The sequence below is a fragment of the Acartia tonsa genome, chromosome 12 (assembly GCF_053477335.1).
Source record: "Acartia tonsa isolate MP-2025a chromosome 12, ASM5347733v1, whole genome shotgun sequence".
Classification (NCBI taxonomy): domain Eukaryota; kingdom Metazoa; phylum Arthropoda; class Copepoda; order Calanoida; family Acartiidae; genus Acartia; species Acartia tonsa.
Window position 1 is genome coordinate 18281192 of NC_137271.1, and position 18536 is coordinate 18299727.

Here is an 18536-nt window from a genome sequence, read left to right on the forward strand (position 1 = left end):
TGCAAAATATTTTTTCTGTAATGCAAAAATTGCGATGGTACAAGAAATGCAAAATTTTAAAATTTGCAAAAAAGACCTGTTTTTAAAGCTCTTGTACCATCTCAATTTTAAAGATTTTTACAAAATTTCAATTCTAGTGTGTCTATATAAACCTGAAATTTACCCAAAAAAATGGGGGCAGTCTCAATTCTAACATATAATGGAAGAAGGTGTAGCAAGTAATTTTCCAAAGTAAAAATTGCCAGATTTCATACATAAATAATGGGGTTGGGCTGGAATCAATAGATACAGATATCCGGCTGATCTATAATTCTGGATATCAAGTATTTAGGGTTATATTGACACACTAGAATTGAAATTTCGTAAAAATCTTTAAAATTGAGATGGTACAAACTTTTTAAAATCTGCAAAAAGACCGTTTTTAAAGCTTTTGTTTCATCTCAATTTTAAAGATTTTTATGAAATTTCAATTCTAGTGTGTCTATATAAACCTAAATACTTGATATCCAGAATTATAGATCAGCCGGATATCTGTATCCATCCAATCCGGCCTAACCCTATTATTTGTGTATGAAATCTGGCAATTTTTACTTTGAAAGATTACTTGCTACACCTTTGTCCTTCATATGTTAGAATTGAGACTGCCCCCATTTTTTTTGGTAAATTTCAGGTTTATTTTGACACACTAGAATTGAAATTTTTAAAAAATCTTTAAAATTGAGATGGTAAAAGAGCTTTAAAAACAGGTCTTTTTGTAAATTTTAAAAATTTTGCAGTGCTTGTACCATCGCAATTTTTGCATTACAGAAAAAATATTTTGCATGGGGCATTATTTTGAATAAATCAACCATATTATGGCTGGGGGCAAAAATTTTAACAAAATTTTTCCAAATATAAGGGTAATGCACATATAGGACTTTTATACCAAGTTCGTAAAATTAAAGGCTTGGTTATCTGTTGGGTATTATTAAACTTATTATCCTTTGGTAATAGAGCAGAGAATTTTTTGTAATAATTTTGGAAGCGTGTCTACTCTAGATTAAGGGAACAAAGTAATTAATCTGATTCAATTTTTTATCATTAGTGAATTTATATGAAGCTCTGTAACATATACCTACCTAATATTTACCATGAAAAATTGTACAGCCGGTATTTATTTCGCATAAAAGCTAGTTATTTATGACCCTGCTAGGTAAGGCATGAATCTTCAGTTTTTGAGGGAAATATATTGTAAAGTTTTATTGGAATTGCACTTAATTTTGAAAGGTGTAATGGGAGACACCGCAACCGAAATAAATTCAGGTTTTAAAGAAATTATGCTAATTTTATTTTATTTATCTATGAATTTAGATTTGTGATTGAAATCCTGATAGGTCATAGTAAAGAAAAGCATAACAACAGATCTATAGTATAGATGTATATACAGATAATTACCTCCCTCCCTTTTTCAAAGACCTTTTTCGTCTGCAAGCAAATTGTTTTCTGTTACTTAGATGTGTTAATATTGCCGACACCATTAGTTGATTTTCAATGACCCAATTGGTAAAAGGTCATTGCGATGGGGAGAAATAGTTATGTAACCCCTTCCCCCTCTAGCGTTTTACTCTAATAGCATAACATCCAAAAATCTCTACAATTTGCAAATTGTACTAAAAAAAATAAATGTACCTAGTATTTTTTTTTATTGGTTAAAAAGATTTTACTCTTAAAAAATAAACTTATTTTATACTTATCTTAAATTAAATAAGAATAGTTATTTCTCGCCTCGTATTATAAACGGCTTTCCGCGGATATAAAATATAAGATTATAAAATTAAAACGAGTTTTTTTGGCCCCGAGATGCCGAAGGCTCGGGTTAAAAAACTGGTTTTATTCTTATGATTGTACATTTTATATTCGTAGAAAGCTTGATATAATACGATGCTAGACATAGTTTTTTTCGCATGGATGATAACCGGTTCTTATCTACCGGATTCGAATGAATACGAGAAAATTTTTTAAACCTATATTTTGTTCTGGTTAGCTGTGAAAAGTAAAAGGAAACAAGCTGTAGTAAAAACGGAAAGTATTTCATTGATTGAGAAATGGGGTAAAGTCAGGGATAAGACATTGGACTTATCGTATTGATGTACATCCCCAATGATGATAAACAAAATTATCCATTCCGTGTTTTTAAGTTGCAAAGTGTGGACACTTAATTTGAACCAACCAATCATGATTTGATAAAAGTACTTTAAGATTTTGAGTCATTAATAAAAGAATAAGTTCATAAAACTTAGAAGAAGCTTCCCTGTAAAGTAAAGCCTTATCACCCTAGTGCAGTGGTTAGTGATTTTCTTGGTAATTATAGACAGATAGAAGATATCCTTTTTTCTATCTTAAATAACTCTGATCAAAATTGTCTTTTTTTATGGGATGTATGTCTTTTTCCTGTAATGCCAAAGTTGCAATAATTGGGGGAACAATGGACAAAATAAAATAGCCTATCATTCTTTAATTTCCTAAAATACATCAAAAAATATAAATTTAGCAAATTGACTTTTTTACTCGAATTTATTTTGAACATTTTTCAGAAAAAGCAGAGATCCTACTACTGATTACTTCTATTATATATTACTAAGGGGTACGACAATAGATGATAAATTGACCTACATTCTTAATAATAATCGAAAAAATTACCCCTTATTTAGATTAAATATTTGGAAATATAGAAATTACTAATTGTTTGAAGGTAACCAATCAAATTTCAATAAAAGTACTCAAATTTTTTAAGCCAACGAATGAAATAACGTATAATTAAAAACATTGGGTACCAGTGTAATTCACAGTCCAATGTCCAATCCCTCCCTAGACAATGTTCGCACTCTTGATTATTTTAAATTGTCAAAACATCCTTTTAATTTAACTAAAAACCTAAATATCAATCAAAACCAAAAATAGAAACCAAACAGACAGAAAAAGCTAAGCATTATTGCAAGAGTAGGATCGGTATTAAAAATCAGGCTTAAGCTTTTCTGATCCAAAATTTATGTATCTTTGATATTTGAGGGAGGAATGTTTAATTACCACAAAGGAATCTTCTGTATTGATCTTAGCAAATAGGAAAGAGCGGAAGACACAGTGGGATTAATTCACGGAAAATAGAGTTTTTAATGATTGCAATGCAAATAGGAAAGTGAATGGAGCAGAGAGAAAAAAATGTACAAAAAATAGAAGTTTCAATAATTGCAAATCTTCTTAATTACCTTTGAACATAGGAAATATAAGTGCACAGTAAAAATAAATCAGTTTTTGATGATAGCAACAAACATTTGTGTTAATATAAGTATACAAGAAAGAGAAGCATATATGAAAATTTTAACAATTTCAGTAAAGATGTGTTTTTTTTACTGTAGCTTAAGATTTCAAGAGCTACTAAAACGTATTAGTTATAGATTTCAGAGAAGGTTCACATAGTCTGAAGATAGAGTATTAAAAAAAAGTTGAAGTTTTCAATTAATTTCCATTGTGAATTGTCAAGATGTGGTATGAACAGGGAGGAAGGGGACATAGGGGACATAAATATACTAGTCCTCAAAGTTCTTACTCATGGCTAAACAACCTTGAGTACTTTTGTTAAATTTTGATTAGTTGGCTCATTATAGTTGAGTATCCAAACGTTTCAAACACTAATTGTAATCTAAAGAAAGGGTAATTTTGTATATCATCATTGGGGATGGACATCAATTTATCGGGACATTGTCCTTTAGATCCCTGGGTATGAAAACTATAGAATGTATGTAAAGGATGTCAAGTATTTCAAATAAACCATAGCTATTGGTGTCAGGGAGTACGAGGCATAGGTGCTTTCCTTTCAAGTGAATATCAAGCATTGAATCCCCCCCCCCTTTGTATTTTGATAAAAAGGGAGGGGGCGGAAGTGAAACTTTTTTAAACCAAAACTCAAACTCAAAGGAACTTAACTATATAAAGAGTCACAGCTCTGATATTTGGCATGACAGTGGTTTTGAAGATTTATATATGGAACTGTGAAAAAACGGCGGCCGAACCGCCGCTCCCGCTGAAAACCGCCGTTGTCCGCCGAAATTTTTTTTGCCTTTTCTCGCCAAATTAAACTATTTGGAATCATATGAGACAAATTATTTTTCCCAAAAATTTCCCATATATTTTCTTTATGATTTTTCTCCATATTCAAACATTTTCAGTGCAAATATAAGGATTTTTTTTTGTTGAAAAAAAGTTTGTCTAAAATGATTGAAAAGGAAAAAAAATTACGGCAGGTTTCGGCGGGAGCGGCGGTTGGACCGCAGTTTCTTCACAGTACCATATTGTACCTCTTTTAAGTAACTACTATGCCTAATCTCAGAGCTGTAACTCTTTATTTAGTTGAGTTCCTTTGACTTTTAGTTTAGGTTTCAAAAAGTGTCACTTCCGCTCCCTCCCTTGTACTAAGGGGAGGGGACTGATTGTACTATGCCTAAACCCTGCAGGGCCTTTAACTGCAGTGCCCCAACCCCACAGTTTGCCTTGTACCCAATTTAACCCAACCTAACCTGACCTAAATTAAAGCAGTACAGTAACAAAAAATAGTATACTGTAATTTATTTATAAAAATAGAAAATATATGTATTCGTGGGTTTGTGTAAAATGTTGACCGGCTAGGCTGTGTTATAAGTGATGGTCAAACAGGTGGATGTCTGCAGTAAAAAACCTAGTCATAGAGAGGCTTTGCAAAAATTAAGAAAATTTTAGATTGCTATACTTATTCTTAACAAGATTTGGATTAAAATTTTCAAATAAAATACAAAATAAATCTCGCTCAAAGTAAATATAAAATTCTTGATTTCAGCAAATATCTAACAATAAATTGCATAGAATTGTCAATCTGTACGTTCATCAGGGATTTAAAAAGATAAGACAATGTACCATAAATCCACAATGATGCATAAATAATAATGGTTAAAGAGTTTAAACACTATGCTTTGGAACCAACCAAATCTCATTCAATAAAAGTACCCAAAGTTTTTAAGCCAATGATTAAGATAACTTGGTCATAATCCTTTGGGTACCAATTTAATTTACAGCCCAATATCCCCTTCCTCCCTGACGTTCACATATTGATACTGTATCTGTTCAATACACACCAAACCAATCAAAAATACAATGAATTCTAACAAATTTTATTCCATCTTCTAGGTATGTCATATAATAATTTCAAGAATATTGTTAAATGTATTCAAATGTGTACCTTCAAAACCGATTTATATCCGCTGGATTAGAACCAGTTCTTATACATACTGAAAAATCATGTATAGCATCGTATTATAGACAGCTTTCCTAAGATATTACAAACTGGTATTTATATTATGATTTTAATTTTAATATTCGTGGATAAATAACTAATATTGTTATGAATATGATTTTATAGATTGACGTCTTTTTCAATGAAACAATACGATACATGAATTTTTAACATGGTGTAGAAATCTTATTTATCAATAGATAATGTTTATAATTCTGATCAGTGCTGAAAGTAGTCGAACCTAAAACCCAGGGGGGAGGGGACATCTGACTGTAAATTATACTGGTACCAAAAGTTTTGTAACCAGGTTATCTTAATCACTAGGTTGAGAACTTTGGTTATTTTTATTGAACTGTATTCCAAACTTATAAACCACTAATTGTAATCTACCCTGGACCTATCTACATCTGTCCAGTATGTAACGTCGAGCTTCGAAGAAATTCAAGATCCGTCCAATGCTGCAAATGTTTAGAATGGATACATTTTCGTTCTCAAAACAACTGCAGCAACCTTAAATCTACAACCAAAAAAGACTATGACAAGAACACCTATGTTTGTCCTTCCTGCCTAAATGACCCTTTAACACTTCCCAACAACATTCCTACTACAACTACACAACCTTCAACAATTCATCAACCTTCAACAAATCCTCAACCTTCCACTCCTCGACAACCTAAACTTACTCTCAACAATGACAACATAGACTATAAACTGAACATACTACAGTGGAATTGCAATGGTATAAAAACCAAGACATCAGACCTTATCTCATTCATCAATGAACATCAGATTAAAGTAATGGTTTTACAAGAAACCAAACTTTCTTCAAAATCTGCTCCTCCTGACATTCCTAACTTTACCATGATTCGGAAAGATAGGAAAAACAATGGTGGCGGTGTCGCCATCTTTGTACATAAATCCATCTTGTTTGCACAAACACCTGATCTTCTTAATGACGGCCACACAGAATCCAATGGAATCTCAATTGGTAACATTAAAATCAGGAATGTATATATACCACCAGTAAACAGCTGTGCCCCAGGATTTGAGCCAGACATCAAAGCCATTTTATCTGAACCAGACTCTCTCATTCTGGGTGATTTCAATACCCACAATCCTTTGTGGTATTCAAGCATTCAGGATGCGAGAGGAGATAAATTAGCTGAAGAAATTAGTGAATCAGATTTTGGAGTTCTCAACGAGAATGTACCAACCAGACTTCCATCTTTTGGCCAACCCACATCTCCAGATGTTTCACTAGCATCAACATCTCTACTACCATATATAGAATGGGAAACTAAAACTGCATTAAGTTCTGATCACTTACCCATCATCATCAAAATCAACACCTCCATCCAGACTATCAAAAGTGATTACAGAAAATTTATAAACTTCAAGAAAGCTGACTGGGACAAATTTACCAACATTACTGAAGAAAGATTCAGTAGACTCCCAGAGCCTGATAATATACACAATGCAGAGAAAAAGTTCAGAAAAATTCTTAACAAGGCCTCCAAGAAAACTATCCCTGGAGGTCGAATCAAGGACATTATACCTGAAATTCCCACTGCAACAACTAACAAAATGAAAGAAAGAGATAATCTCCGAGAAACAAATCCAGACTCTCCAGATATACAAACTCTTAATAGAGAGATCTTGCAAGAGGTTAATTTACATCGTAAAAATAAATGGAGAGAAAAGATAAATGAGATTACCAGCAGCTGCTCCTCTAAACTGTTTAAGCTTATCAAAAACTTGAATGGAAAAGGATGTAGCAATAATAATCAGGCTATTAAATTCAAAGGTCGATATCTTACTTCATCTTTAGATATTGCTAATGGATTCAATAAGCAATATTCCTCTGTAGTCAGACACATCAGTTCTAAATCATCCAGATGTGTTACAAGGAATATTAAGAAAAATAGCCTTGAAGATCCACCCTCTTTCACCACACAACAGACAGCTGAAGCCATCAAAGCCAGCAAAGCTTCTAAAGCAGCAGGACCTGACAACATCTCTAACCTGCACCTTAAACATCTTGGCCCAATTGGCGTGAGCTACCTAACAAAGATTTTTAATCTTTCATTAGCTCTCAGCATTATACCTGACATTTGGAAAAACTCGGTCATTATCCCTCTCCTGAAACCTGGTAAAGACCCTCAAGATTCCAACTCCTATCGTCCTGTCTCTTTGCTTTGCCCTGCCATCAAAATCCTGGAGCGATTAATTCTTCCTGCACTTTCTGAATCCCTTGAAATACCTGTTTTTCAGCATGGTTTTCGTAAAAATCACTCCACAGTTTCAGCCCTGAACGATTTTAATGACCAAGTTGCTTCCGGTTTCAGCAAGAAACGACCACCAGACAGAACGGTTTTGCTGCAAATTGATTTAAGCAAAGCTTTCGACATGGTGTCTCATGATAAACTCTTGAAAGACCTCGGACAATCTTCCCTTTCAGATCCTCTGAAACGTTGGTTTAACTGTTATCTGAAAGGAAGACAGTCTCGTGTCAACTTCAGAAACACTACATCCAAATGTAGAAATATTAGAGCTGGAGTTCCCCAAGGAGCTGTAACATCACCAATCCTGTTCAACTATTACCTGAGGAATCTCCCAAACCCACCCAAGAATGTCCAAGTGGTCCAGTATGCAGACGACATCTCTATTTATTCTACTGGTTTGGACATAAATGCTCTTACTGAAGCCATCAATAAGTTTGTCCCTAAGGTCATTGAGTTTCTCAATGAAAGAGAGCTGATAGTGTCACCAGAAAAGTCAACAGTAACTCTGTTCACTCCAGATACCAAGGAATACAAGATCCACCCAAAAGTTCTGATTAACAACATCCAGGTCAAACTTGAACATGAACCTAAACTTCTTGGTGTCACATATGACACTATGTTAACCTTCTCCAAGCACATAAGAAACATCACAAGCACAGCTGATACCAAAATCAATATGCTGAAGTCTCTCTGTGGCACTGACTGGGGCCAAGATAAAGAGACAATGACAATGACTTACAAAGCCATTGCCAGAAGTGCTATGGAGTATGCCTGCCCTATTTGGAGCCCCATCATCTCTGACTCCAACTGGGAAAAATTACAGGTATCTCAAAATAAGGCTCTCAAAGTTTCCACTGGCACACTGAAAATTACCCCTTATGAACACATACATCAAGAAACCAAAGTGTTACCTATTAGGGAGCACTGCATGATGAAAACTAAGCAATATCTGCTTACCTGTCATCTCCAAGAACACCCAGGCAACAAACACGTTGATAAGCCTTTACCTGCCAGAAAACACCTGAAACCAACCATTCAAAACTTCAGAAATAGCATACAACAACATCTTCCAATTAATGCTGAAAACAGAAAAGCCAAACTGAAAGCTATTCACACATCTGAAGTTAGAAATACTCTAGAGAATCTTCCCCCAAATGACGTTTTGGGTTGCAAACCCCCTGAAATTAACAAAGAAGAACTTTCTCTTCCCAGACATGTTAGGACCCAGCTCTCGCAACTTAGATCTGGTTTTAGTCGCAAACTAAACTCCTACCTAACAAGACTTGACAATACAGTTGAAGATAAGTGCCCCAACTGTAGCTACGTTCCTCACGACACTGCACACCTTTTTAACTGCCCCGACGACCCCACAACCCTGACAGTTGTATCCCTATGGACAAAGCCTAAACAGGCTGCTGAATTTCTGAAGCTCGACGAAGGATCTACCTGATAAATTTCAATATAAGACGCAAAATACATGTTGTTGGCAGATGCATGTGACAAATCTGTGGAGGCTAATCAATCAATCAATCAATCTACAGAAGGAGTAATTTTGTGTATCATCAATGGGTATATTTATCGGCCATTGTCTTATCTCTTTAGATCCCTGCCTTAAACCAACTTGTAATGTAGGATCGAAAATTCATTTGAAAGAAACATTATGTACATACAAGTTCTACTTTTACACCTTTGAATTTTATCCTACAATAATACATACTCTTTTTTTATTTAGATTGTAGCAGATTTGTTAGTGGAGCTACTGGGAGTATTGGCCAGCTACTCTATAACTGTCAGAGAACTAAAGATTCTCTTCTCTTCAATGAAAGCCACAAACATGGCGTGGCCAAGGCATTCAACCAAGTTGCTGAATGTCCTGCGTCAAATGCCAAACAGGTAAAGTTTTTTGAATAGCGAAACTACTCTTTAAGTGCATGTGTTTGTCCATACGTCGGACTTTAATACTTTTTTATCTTCTTTATTGGTTGAAACATTTAAAACTAACACTCGATTTTGGATGTATAGATATTTTTAAGAAATCATTGTCTTCAATGTACTTATTTCGTAATGGAAGAATATGTTTTCTTTTAAGAATTTACCCTATAAATAATTAAACATCTAATTTTCATTACCCGGTTTAATGTTATTTTTCAAGCACCGTCATAGAAAACTTGTTAGGTATTTTTTAAAATAAGGATTGAATTAAGTGTTTTAAGAAAAAAGTTAATTCTAGTTTTAATATTTTACTGTTCTCAATATACAAACTCTTAATGATAACAATTAAGGACCACCCTCTAATATTGCAGTCCACTTCTAAACAATTTGGGGTCGTAGATTTCGAATCTGGCGTCCATTTTTATCTAGCCTACATCCTTCATGGCGTAAAAGTCGACTACAATTCGAAAAATGCAAGTGCACCATCTTTTGCGAAAAAAATCCACTAATTGATATTGTATTAATTTTAGATCTGGACCTGATGTGTTCTTCAGTTTCCCTGGAAAATCTGGCAGTGCCATAATGATTCCACCTTTGGCAAAATTTCCCCAGGTAAGTGAAAGTAGTCACAGTGGCGTGCAGAAGGAAAAAAAAGATATAAGAAACACTACGCTTTTTCAAGTGCTTTGCATACTAAATGAATAGTATACATGTATAACCTAGACAACTACCTGGTCCAAATGGTGGAGACTTTTTTCGTCTGTTAGAAAATAGTTTTCTGCGTTTTTGTAACGACTTGGATCTGTTTATATTTCCGACACTATTGACTGATATTTTAAACCTTATTGAAAGTCGACACAGGTTCTCAACCTCGTTGGTAGAGTTATTTAAAGCTCTTCCCCCCTCTATTCTTTTACTTTAATCTTTACAGCCCTCTGTTTAATTGATGTGAATGCTTCTGCTTTTAAGAAACGTTTTTGAAAAAAGATTAAAGCCAAACCAAATTAATGATTTCTTTCATTTACTTTAATGTGCCAAATATGGACTAAGTTTTCCATTTTATTATTTAAGCTAAAATTTTGTTTTTCAAGACGAATATTCTTTTTGAATCATTCTCAAATTGTACGAATTATCTATTTTAAGGAGAACGGATTTACTTTTTCAACCTGGTTTCGCTTGGATCCGTACAATTCCATCAATATCGAGAAAGAAAAACCCTATTTGTTTAGGTAAGTAATGATTTAGTATTTTAAATACTTATAAATAAATGTTACCTAGTCATTTAAGTTTTGCGAAAATTATTGCTTAATTGGAGAAAATATGAGAAATTGAAAATGACCAAAAGATCGGTCTACTTCCGCAACTAATTTGAAAATATGAAATATCCTAGGACCTTAGTTTAATTTTGATTCTTGCCGGTCTTGTTCTAAAATTTGCAGGGAGGGAGAGGGGACATTGGGCTGCTTATTATACTAGGATCCCTAAAGTATCGTTTTATTATCATCGGCCATCGTCGATTTGTCTTGTCCCTTTAGATACCTGAATATTTGTGAGCTGTAGACAAGACTTGGTACACCTATATATGTGTGTGTAATATAATAATATTTATATTCAACTGCACTGCAAAGTAATTTCCAGAATAAAGGGACAAATATATTTTTCATGACATGGTAGCTTTCCCACTAAGCACCTCGTTGAGTACTGACACCCACCCTTCCCTTTAGGATAAGGGCACCACTAGGGTTAGGTATAAAAGATTTAATCTACCATACCTTATTTGAATTGAATTCAAAACTAAGTGGGGGGGATGCGGGTTGTGTTCAATAGTTGCTTCGGTTGATTTAATTTCGCATTTATTAATTTTAATTGAAAATCATTAGGTACAAAAAGACGAAAAATGAGATAGTATAAAGATTAAGATATTCCTTTTTTCTCTATACCAGCTGCAACCTATAACTTAATTAATTCAAAAATCCTAATTTCAGCTGATTTTTTCTAGATTTTGGGGGGCAATTTATCGTAATAAAGACGACTCTTTATCTTTCTCCCAAATATTATTTTGGATTTATTTGGCTTTTTGGCTATTCCTTATTCCTGCTTGTATACACAGATAGAACTGTCTAATTGATATTCCTAAATGCTGTCGGTGTCTGCATTTATACACATTTTTTTCTTTACATATTGGGTTAGAATAGGCCATTTGGATGTTTTTATTTGAGGGTTTTTTTTCTCTATGTTTTTCAGTTCGAAGATTTTTTCTCGCATTGCTTTTAAAAACATTAAAAAAACGTTGAAAATCTTATCTTATTATTTTTTCTTGGGTTTAACATTATGAAAGTTATTTTAGTGTTTTTTTTTCTATAATTTTGGAGTAAATTAAAGTAAATCTTTAAGCTCTTTTGTAACTAATGATTATTAGTATGTTTGTCCGTCATAGAATAATAAGATTGAATTCGACCTAAATGTTTATTCAGGTTTTCAAATATCCTTTAAAAGTTAGTTAAGAAAATTATATCGGTTCAGCGGTTAGCGAGATCCTTCGGTACAGACAGACAGACACACACACAGACAGACAGACAAACAAACAAACAAACATACACACAGTCAGACATCCTGTTACTTTAATATTATTAATACTTCTTTTTAAACAAGAACCCTTTTTTATATTTTGTACAATTTAATCCACTGTATTGTATGTGTACCAAGTACTTGTGGTACTTATTAGCTGTACTTATCCTAGAACTGTACTAATGTGAGCCAATTTAGTACACTTATTTACAACAAAAAAAGATAAACAATTACTGGGAAATTAAAAATACACGGCTCAGCAAACAGCCGGAAATTATTTCATTTTTGAAAATTGGATAAATGTCGATTTTACCCTCAACCCCCCCCCCCCCTCCTTTTTTTGAAAACAATTTAAATACCTTAGGGAATTGTTTTTCCCTATGCTTAATACCTAATAAAAACAACCAACCTTATTTTTTTTGCCTCAGAAATAGAGGGTTTCTTTAACAAGGCTTTTAAGGCTAAAACTAATAAGAATTAATTTCACATTTTTTTGGGGTGTTTACAATCTACATGTAAAGTAAATTAACATTTATTAAAAATCCTTTATGCGTAAATTTTCATAAAAACTAATATTCTTTTATGCTGTTTTAAGTATTTGTCCATACTGTTGTAATACAGGATAATCCTCAAAGAGAATATTTACATATACAGTCTGAAAATATTCATCATATGCATTTATTTATTCATAATAATGCAAGGTCGATTTTTTTTTATAAGATTTGTATGTCTCATTTTCGGACTAATTTCTAAGTAAGTTTACTTTTTTATCTTCAAATAGCTTTAGGTAATACAATTATCAACAAAATAAGATTCAAAACCTAAGTAAATTTGATGACTAGGAACTAGGGGTTTTTTTTCTTAAAAGTATAAGAACATAGACTAAAAATAGCCGAAAACCATCCCCGGGATTAAATCTAAAAATAACAAGGATGACAACATCCATAAAAGCGAAGCTCTGAAACGGTAGGACAAACGGACATTAACACAAGTATAATGTCAGAACTAAATAATTAGAATGCGAATGTATAAGAGTCAAAGCAAAATTGTAAGTAAATTTGTTGAAAAACTGCTTGATACAGAATAATGATTATGGACATACTTACATATTTGGACTTGATTATAGAGTTGCTTCGCTTATGATATTGTATTTTGTTGTCCCAGAAATCAGTATACCAAAAATCAGACCAATCGGATAATTAGGTCACATACAAAATTGTTGTTAAAAATGTAAAAAAAATCAACATGTTTAAAATGGACGTACGGACATTCTGGTAATGATTATAGAGTTGCTACGCTTTTTAACTCGTACATAACTATTACAGGAATCACCATGCAAAATTTGAAATCGATAGGACAATTCTAACATGCCTAAATTAACCAAAAAAGCTATTTAAAAAAGTTAAAAAATCAACATGTTTAAAATGAACGTACGGACATTTTGGTAATGATTATAGAGTTGTTACGCTTTCTAATTCGTACCTAACTACTAAAGGAATCACCATGCACAATTTGAAATCGATAGGACAATTCTAACATGTCTAAATTAACTAAAAAAGCTATCCGTGACGAACGGACTGACGGACCGACCCTAATTATAGAAAAGCTTCGCTTTTAAAAATCTTTTTGGTGGTTTCGCAACCTTTTCTTCACATTTCCACAGTGTTCCTCAAAATATCAACTGCTGTGCCAAATTTCAGTGCTGTGTTTCTTTTTTGGTTTCAAAAGTGTCTTTATCATATCCGACTACCCCCTTTTTAAAAGAATATTAAGGAGGATGGCGTTTTTAGTGCTCTCTAGGAACTTTGTGGTAAAGCACACAATTTTTCTTTGAAGGGTAAATGATGTGAGCGCTGACAAAATGCTTATTCAGCTTTGCTTAGTTACCTACCTACCTAACTAAAAATAATCAGGATAGGAAAATAGATTAAGAAAATACACAAATAGATCATAAACTATTTTTTTTTCTCAATTACTTTTAAAACAAGAAATAAAATTTACAAAATTCAATTAATAGAATGATTTTTATCTTCATGATATTAGAACTCAACAGCCAAATTTCTACATGTTTAAAATGGACCTAATGACTATTTACGCATCCCATATAATACCTTATTGTTACAGGATTCTCAGTGTATATTCGAAACCGACAGGAGAATCCTAAATTTGCCATACTTATTACTAACTTACTACATACAAGGAGAGACTAACGAACATATTCTAACTTTTTTCTTAAGATTTATTTCTCTCTGTTGATTATGCATGTTCTTCTAACATATTTATTTATATGTCTGACCATTACAAATAGGAAAATCAAAGAACAATGTGATTATGTAATAATACTAGTTAATTACTGCATCGTATTAGAGACAGCTTTCCGCGGATACAAAAATAAAAAACTTTAAGATTGAAATCAGTTTTGTTAGCCATAAGGGCCGAAGGCCCAGACTTTCAAAACTGGTATTAGTTTTATGATTTTTATTTTATTATCCGTGAAAAATTCTTTATAATATCATGATATACTTGATTTTTCAGTGTAATAAGTTCTGAAGCCGCACTGAAAAAATTGTTTATACAATACATTGAGATAAGTATATATCTTATAAAGATTAGGTTACATACCTAGCTTTTTTATAATAAAGTTTGAGTTTTAATTTGTGTTCTTTTTAGACTTTATCAAAGTGATTGTCCCCCTCACAGTTTGATTTATTTAGCCTAATAATCTAATGCTAAAAATATATAGAAAGCATAGAAGTTAAACAAAAAATGAATGTAACAAAATTAAAACAATTTAGCTTTAAATACACTCAAATAAATCCCTGAATTAAAATCTCAAATTCAGAAGTTTACTTATATGAGCAAAGTTACAATTTAATTTAATGGTGGATTTTTAGTACAATTTTGAAACATTCGGACACCAATAAATAGAACTTGAAATAGATTAAAAGATAAGAAAAGAGGGTAGTTTTTCTGGTTATGTTAGGTAATTTAGGGTAAAGGTTAGCCCGCAGAGTCAGGGCCCACGTTGGGAAACAATTAACCCTACCCATTTTTCTAATTTATTTCTAAGAAAAGGAGGGGTTAGGGTTTTATTTGCTCGCTAGGCACTTTGAGGAGAAGCTACGTTATTTTTTACAATGGATTTATCATTAATTGGATCTTACACCAGAATATCATGTACTACATTAAAGTGAAACGTGTAGCTGGCTAAAATTACTAACAACCTACACCCCTTTTACTCCATACCCTCCCCTCCCACTGGTAGAACTAACAGAAATGACTTGAATTGTCTCAAATGATGGGATGTAAAATTTGCGCCAAATATTACTTAATACCCTGATAACCTCGGGTGAGGTGGTGATCTTCCTGGGCTGCACAGCCAACTTGATGATCACCAAGGCCAGACTCTAGGTCCGTCACCTCATACCTCATCTTCTCCACCTTCCCCGCTCTCTCTCTCTCTCTCTCTCTCTCTCTCTCTCTCTCTCTCTCTCTCTCTCTCTCCTCCTCTCTCAATAGAGCTTACAGTATATACAGTATTTACCTAAAAATAAGTGTGTATATATATTTACATTATGGTTGCTAATACTTATTCAAAGTAGCTAAATCTTTTGGTTTTCTTGAAGAATTTTACTAAATCCCTCAGATTGAGTTCCCAAAAGTGTTTAGCTAATATAATGTTATTACCGAAGATGTTTGCCCTTATTTGATTGTATTTGGGACAATCTCCTAAGATGTGTTCAATAGATTCAATGGGGTCATTGCAATGTTCACATGCTTTTGTGTCAGCAAACCCCATTTCTTTAAGGTGTTTGTTAACACATGCATGTCCTGTTAGAATTTGAGTTATGTACATGACATCTCTTCTTGTCCAATTTTGGATAAAATTCCAGGCTTTATTACGTATGCTGGGTAGCATCATTTTTGTCTGCCTGCAGTCTGATTTTTTCTTCCTGGTTCGCCATTTTTTCTGATGTTCTCTTAGTCCCCATTCCTTAATAGTAGAATTAATGTACGTTAGCGACACAGGTAAGTATGGTTCTGGCCTGGTCCTATGGCTGTCGCCTCCATAGGAACCTAGCTTGGCAAGTCTGTCCGCCACCTCGTTGCCAAGGTGGCCGACATGACTTGGTATCCAGTTTACATTAACAACATTATCTCTGCTAAGAATATTAAGAGCTTTCTTTGCATTAAGAACACTCTTGTTGACCACTGTGAAGTTACTTACTGCCATAATGGCGGCCTGACTGTCAACAAAAAAGTTGATAGTGTTGTCCGAAATATTGAGTTGAATAAGTTTTGCCGCGGCTTGTTCCAGTGCTGATAATTCAGCTTGGAAAACAGTGGCGAGCTTACCTAGATGATCAAAGTTTTGTGCCTTGATATCTGTTGTACCTTTACAAATGTAACCATAACCGCTACCTGCTCCTGTTTTGGAACCATCGGTGAATACATTTATTGTATTTGGGGTTCTGGGTTTCATATGAACTTTAATACTTTCCATTTCTGTCCTGGATTTAATGATTGTGTTAAAATCACAGGTCTCCCTCTCTTTAAGAAGAAGTTTGTCCGTTGGCATTGAAATATCTTGTATTTCTTTGCTTAATTCAGTTACAATAACTGAATGATTATACTTACTATGGGTTTCTCCAGGTTTATGTTTCCAGTTTCCATTCCTTACTAACCTGATGTAGCTTTTTAGGGCCACTTCCTTGAGATGAATCTCAATGGGTCTGATGTCTAGGATGGTCTCCATTGATTCTGACCCTGTGGTGCACATTGCACTAAGGGTGAGGCGGCAACCTTGTCTTTGAACTTTTTCAAGTTTACAAAACTTACTTTTTTCTATGGCAACCTTTAGCCATACAACACTTGCATAGGATAATATAGGCCTAATAAGGCTGATATAAATCCAGCGACATACCTTAGGTTTAAGTCCCCAGTTTCTGCCAATGGTTGACCTGCACATGGCCAGAGTCTTGGTGGCCTTGTTTGTGATGTTCTCAATGTGTTTACACCAGGTCAGTTTACTGTCTAGGGTGACACCTAAATACTTAAAATGTTGTACCACCTCTATTTGTTCACCTTGTAAGAACAATATGGGGTTTCTGTACTTTCTTTTCAGTGTGAAAACCATTACCTTGGTTTTTTGGCCACTGAAACTGAGGCCGCTGTCTGTGGCCCATTTTTCTAAAATTTTTATGTCTTGCCTGAGTCTGCACTCTATGGTGCTCATGTCAATACCTGATATGATATCTACAATATCATCTGCAAAACAGTTTATAAGACTGGGATGTAACTGTGGGAACCTGTCCAGAAGGTCATCTGGCTCCAGGTTCCAGAAAATGATACTTAAAATACCTCCTTGGGGAGTGCCTCTAGTTGGTACCTTCATTACTGTTTCTCCATTTAAGGTTGCAAAACATTCTCTGTGTACTAACATGTATTCAGACCAGCGTACTATACCTGGATCAATACCTTTTCTTTCCATGTTTTTGAGAATACTCTCAATACTTGCCTTTGAAAAAGCAGCGTCTATGTCTAGAAATAGAGCAACTGCAAATTCTTTTTTCTCCAAGGCTTTTTCAACCTTGTGAACTAGAGAGTGCAAAGCATCCTCTGTACCTTTACCTTCCTGGTATGAGAAGAGATTCTGGTGAAGTTTGTTGTACTTGAAGGTTGTCTTGTTAAGGTGCCAGAAAATGATACGTTCTAGTCCCTTTAACAAGAAGGATGTAAGACTGATGGGTCTGACCGACTTGGGGTCACTAAGATCTACTTTACCTGGTTTACTGATGAAGACAATTTTTACCTTTAGCCATGCCTTTGGGATAATTCCCGTTTGGAGGCTTTTTCTGTAGATACTAACTACCTTTTGTACTATAATGTCTATACCTTGCTGTAGCATGGCTGGGTAAATCCCATCTGGCCCACAACTTTTATATGGTTTAAAAGATTTAAAAGCTGCTTTAACCGATTGGGTATTTATTACCTTGTTGACATCTAGATTACTTGGTTCATATGTTCTTGGAATATGATCTATATTTACCTCACTGTCTGGAAAGTGTGTGTCCAATAACAGTTTTAGAGTTTCCTCAGGTGTCTCTGTATATGATCCATCTGGTTTTTTATATGTACCAAACATTTGTTTTTTACCTTGTTTTAATGTTTTCTGTAATCTGGCTGCAGAGGTCAGATCTTCTAATTCTGTGCAAAATTTTTGCCAACCTTCCTCCTTTGCCTTCCTAATTTTGTACTTATAATCCCTTTTAAAGGAATTATGCTCCTCCTGGTTTTCCGGTGTTTTATACCTGTTACACTTTATCCTAGTGGAATGGACCCTTTTTTGGAGTATGGTAAGGTCTTTGTTCCACCAGGGTGGCTTTTTATTTTTTTTGAATTTAAGTACCTTGCTGCTACTTAAATAAGACTTAATTATAGCTTCTTCAAGC

At 33.9% G+C, this 18536-nt stretch overlaps 1 protein-coding gene across 4 annotated transcripts in view; it reads left to right on the forward strand.

Moving 5' to 3' along the window:
* The window catches only part of rg (A kinase anchor protein rugose), a 150777-nt gene that overhangs the window by 13131 nt on the left and 119110 nt on the right, over window positions 1-18536 (forward strand). For all 4 annotated transcript variants that reach the window (XM_080179419.1, XM_080179418.1, XM_080179421.1 and 1 more), the window contains exons 7-9: window positions 9317-9477; window positions 10047-10128; window positions 10660-10745. In XM_080179419.1, coding sequence (XP_080035545.1) covers window positions 9317-9477; window positions 10047-10128; window positions 10660-10745 — 329 coding nt within the window. The remainder of the gene's footprint in view (window positions 1-9316; window positions 9478-10046; window positions 10129-10659; window positions 10746-18536) is intronic.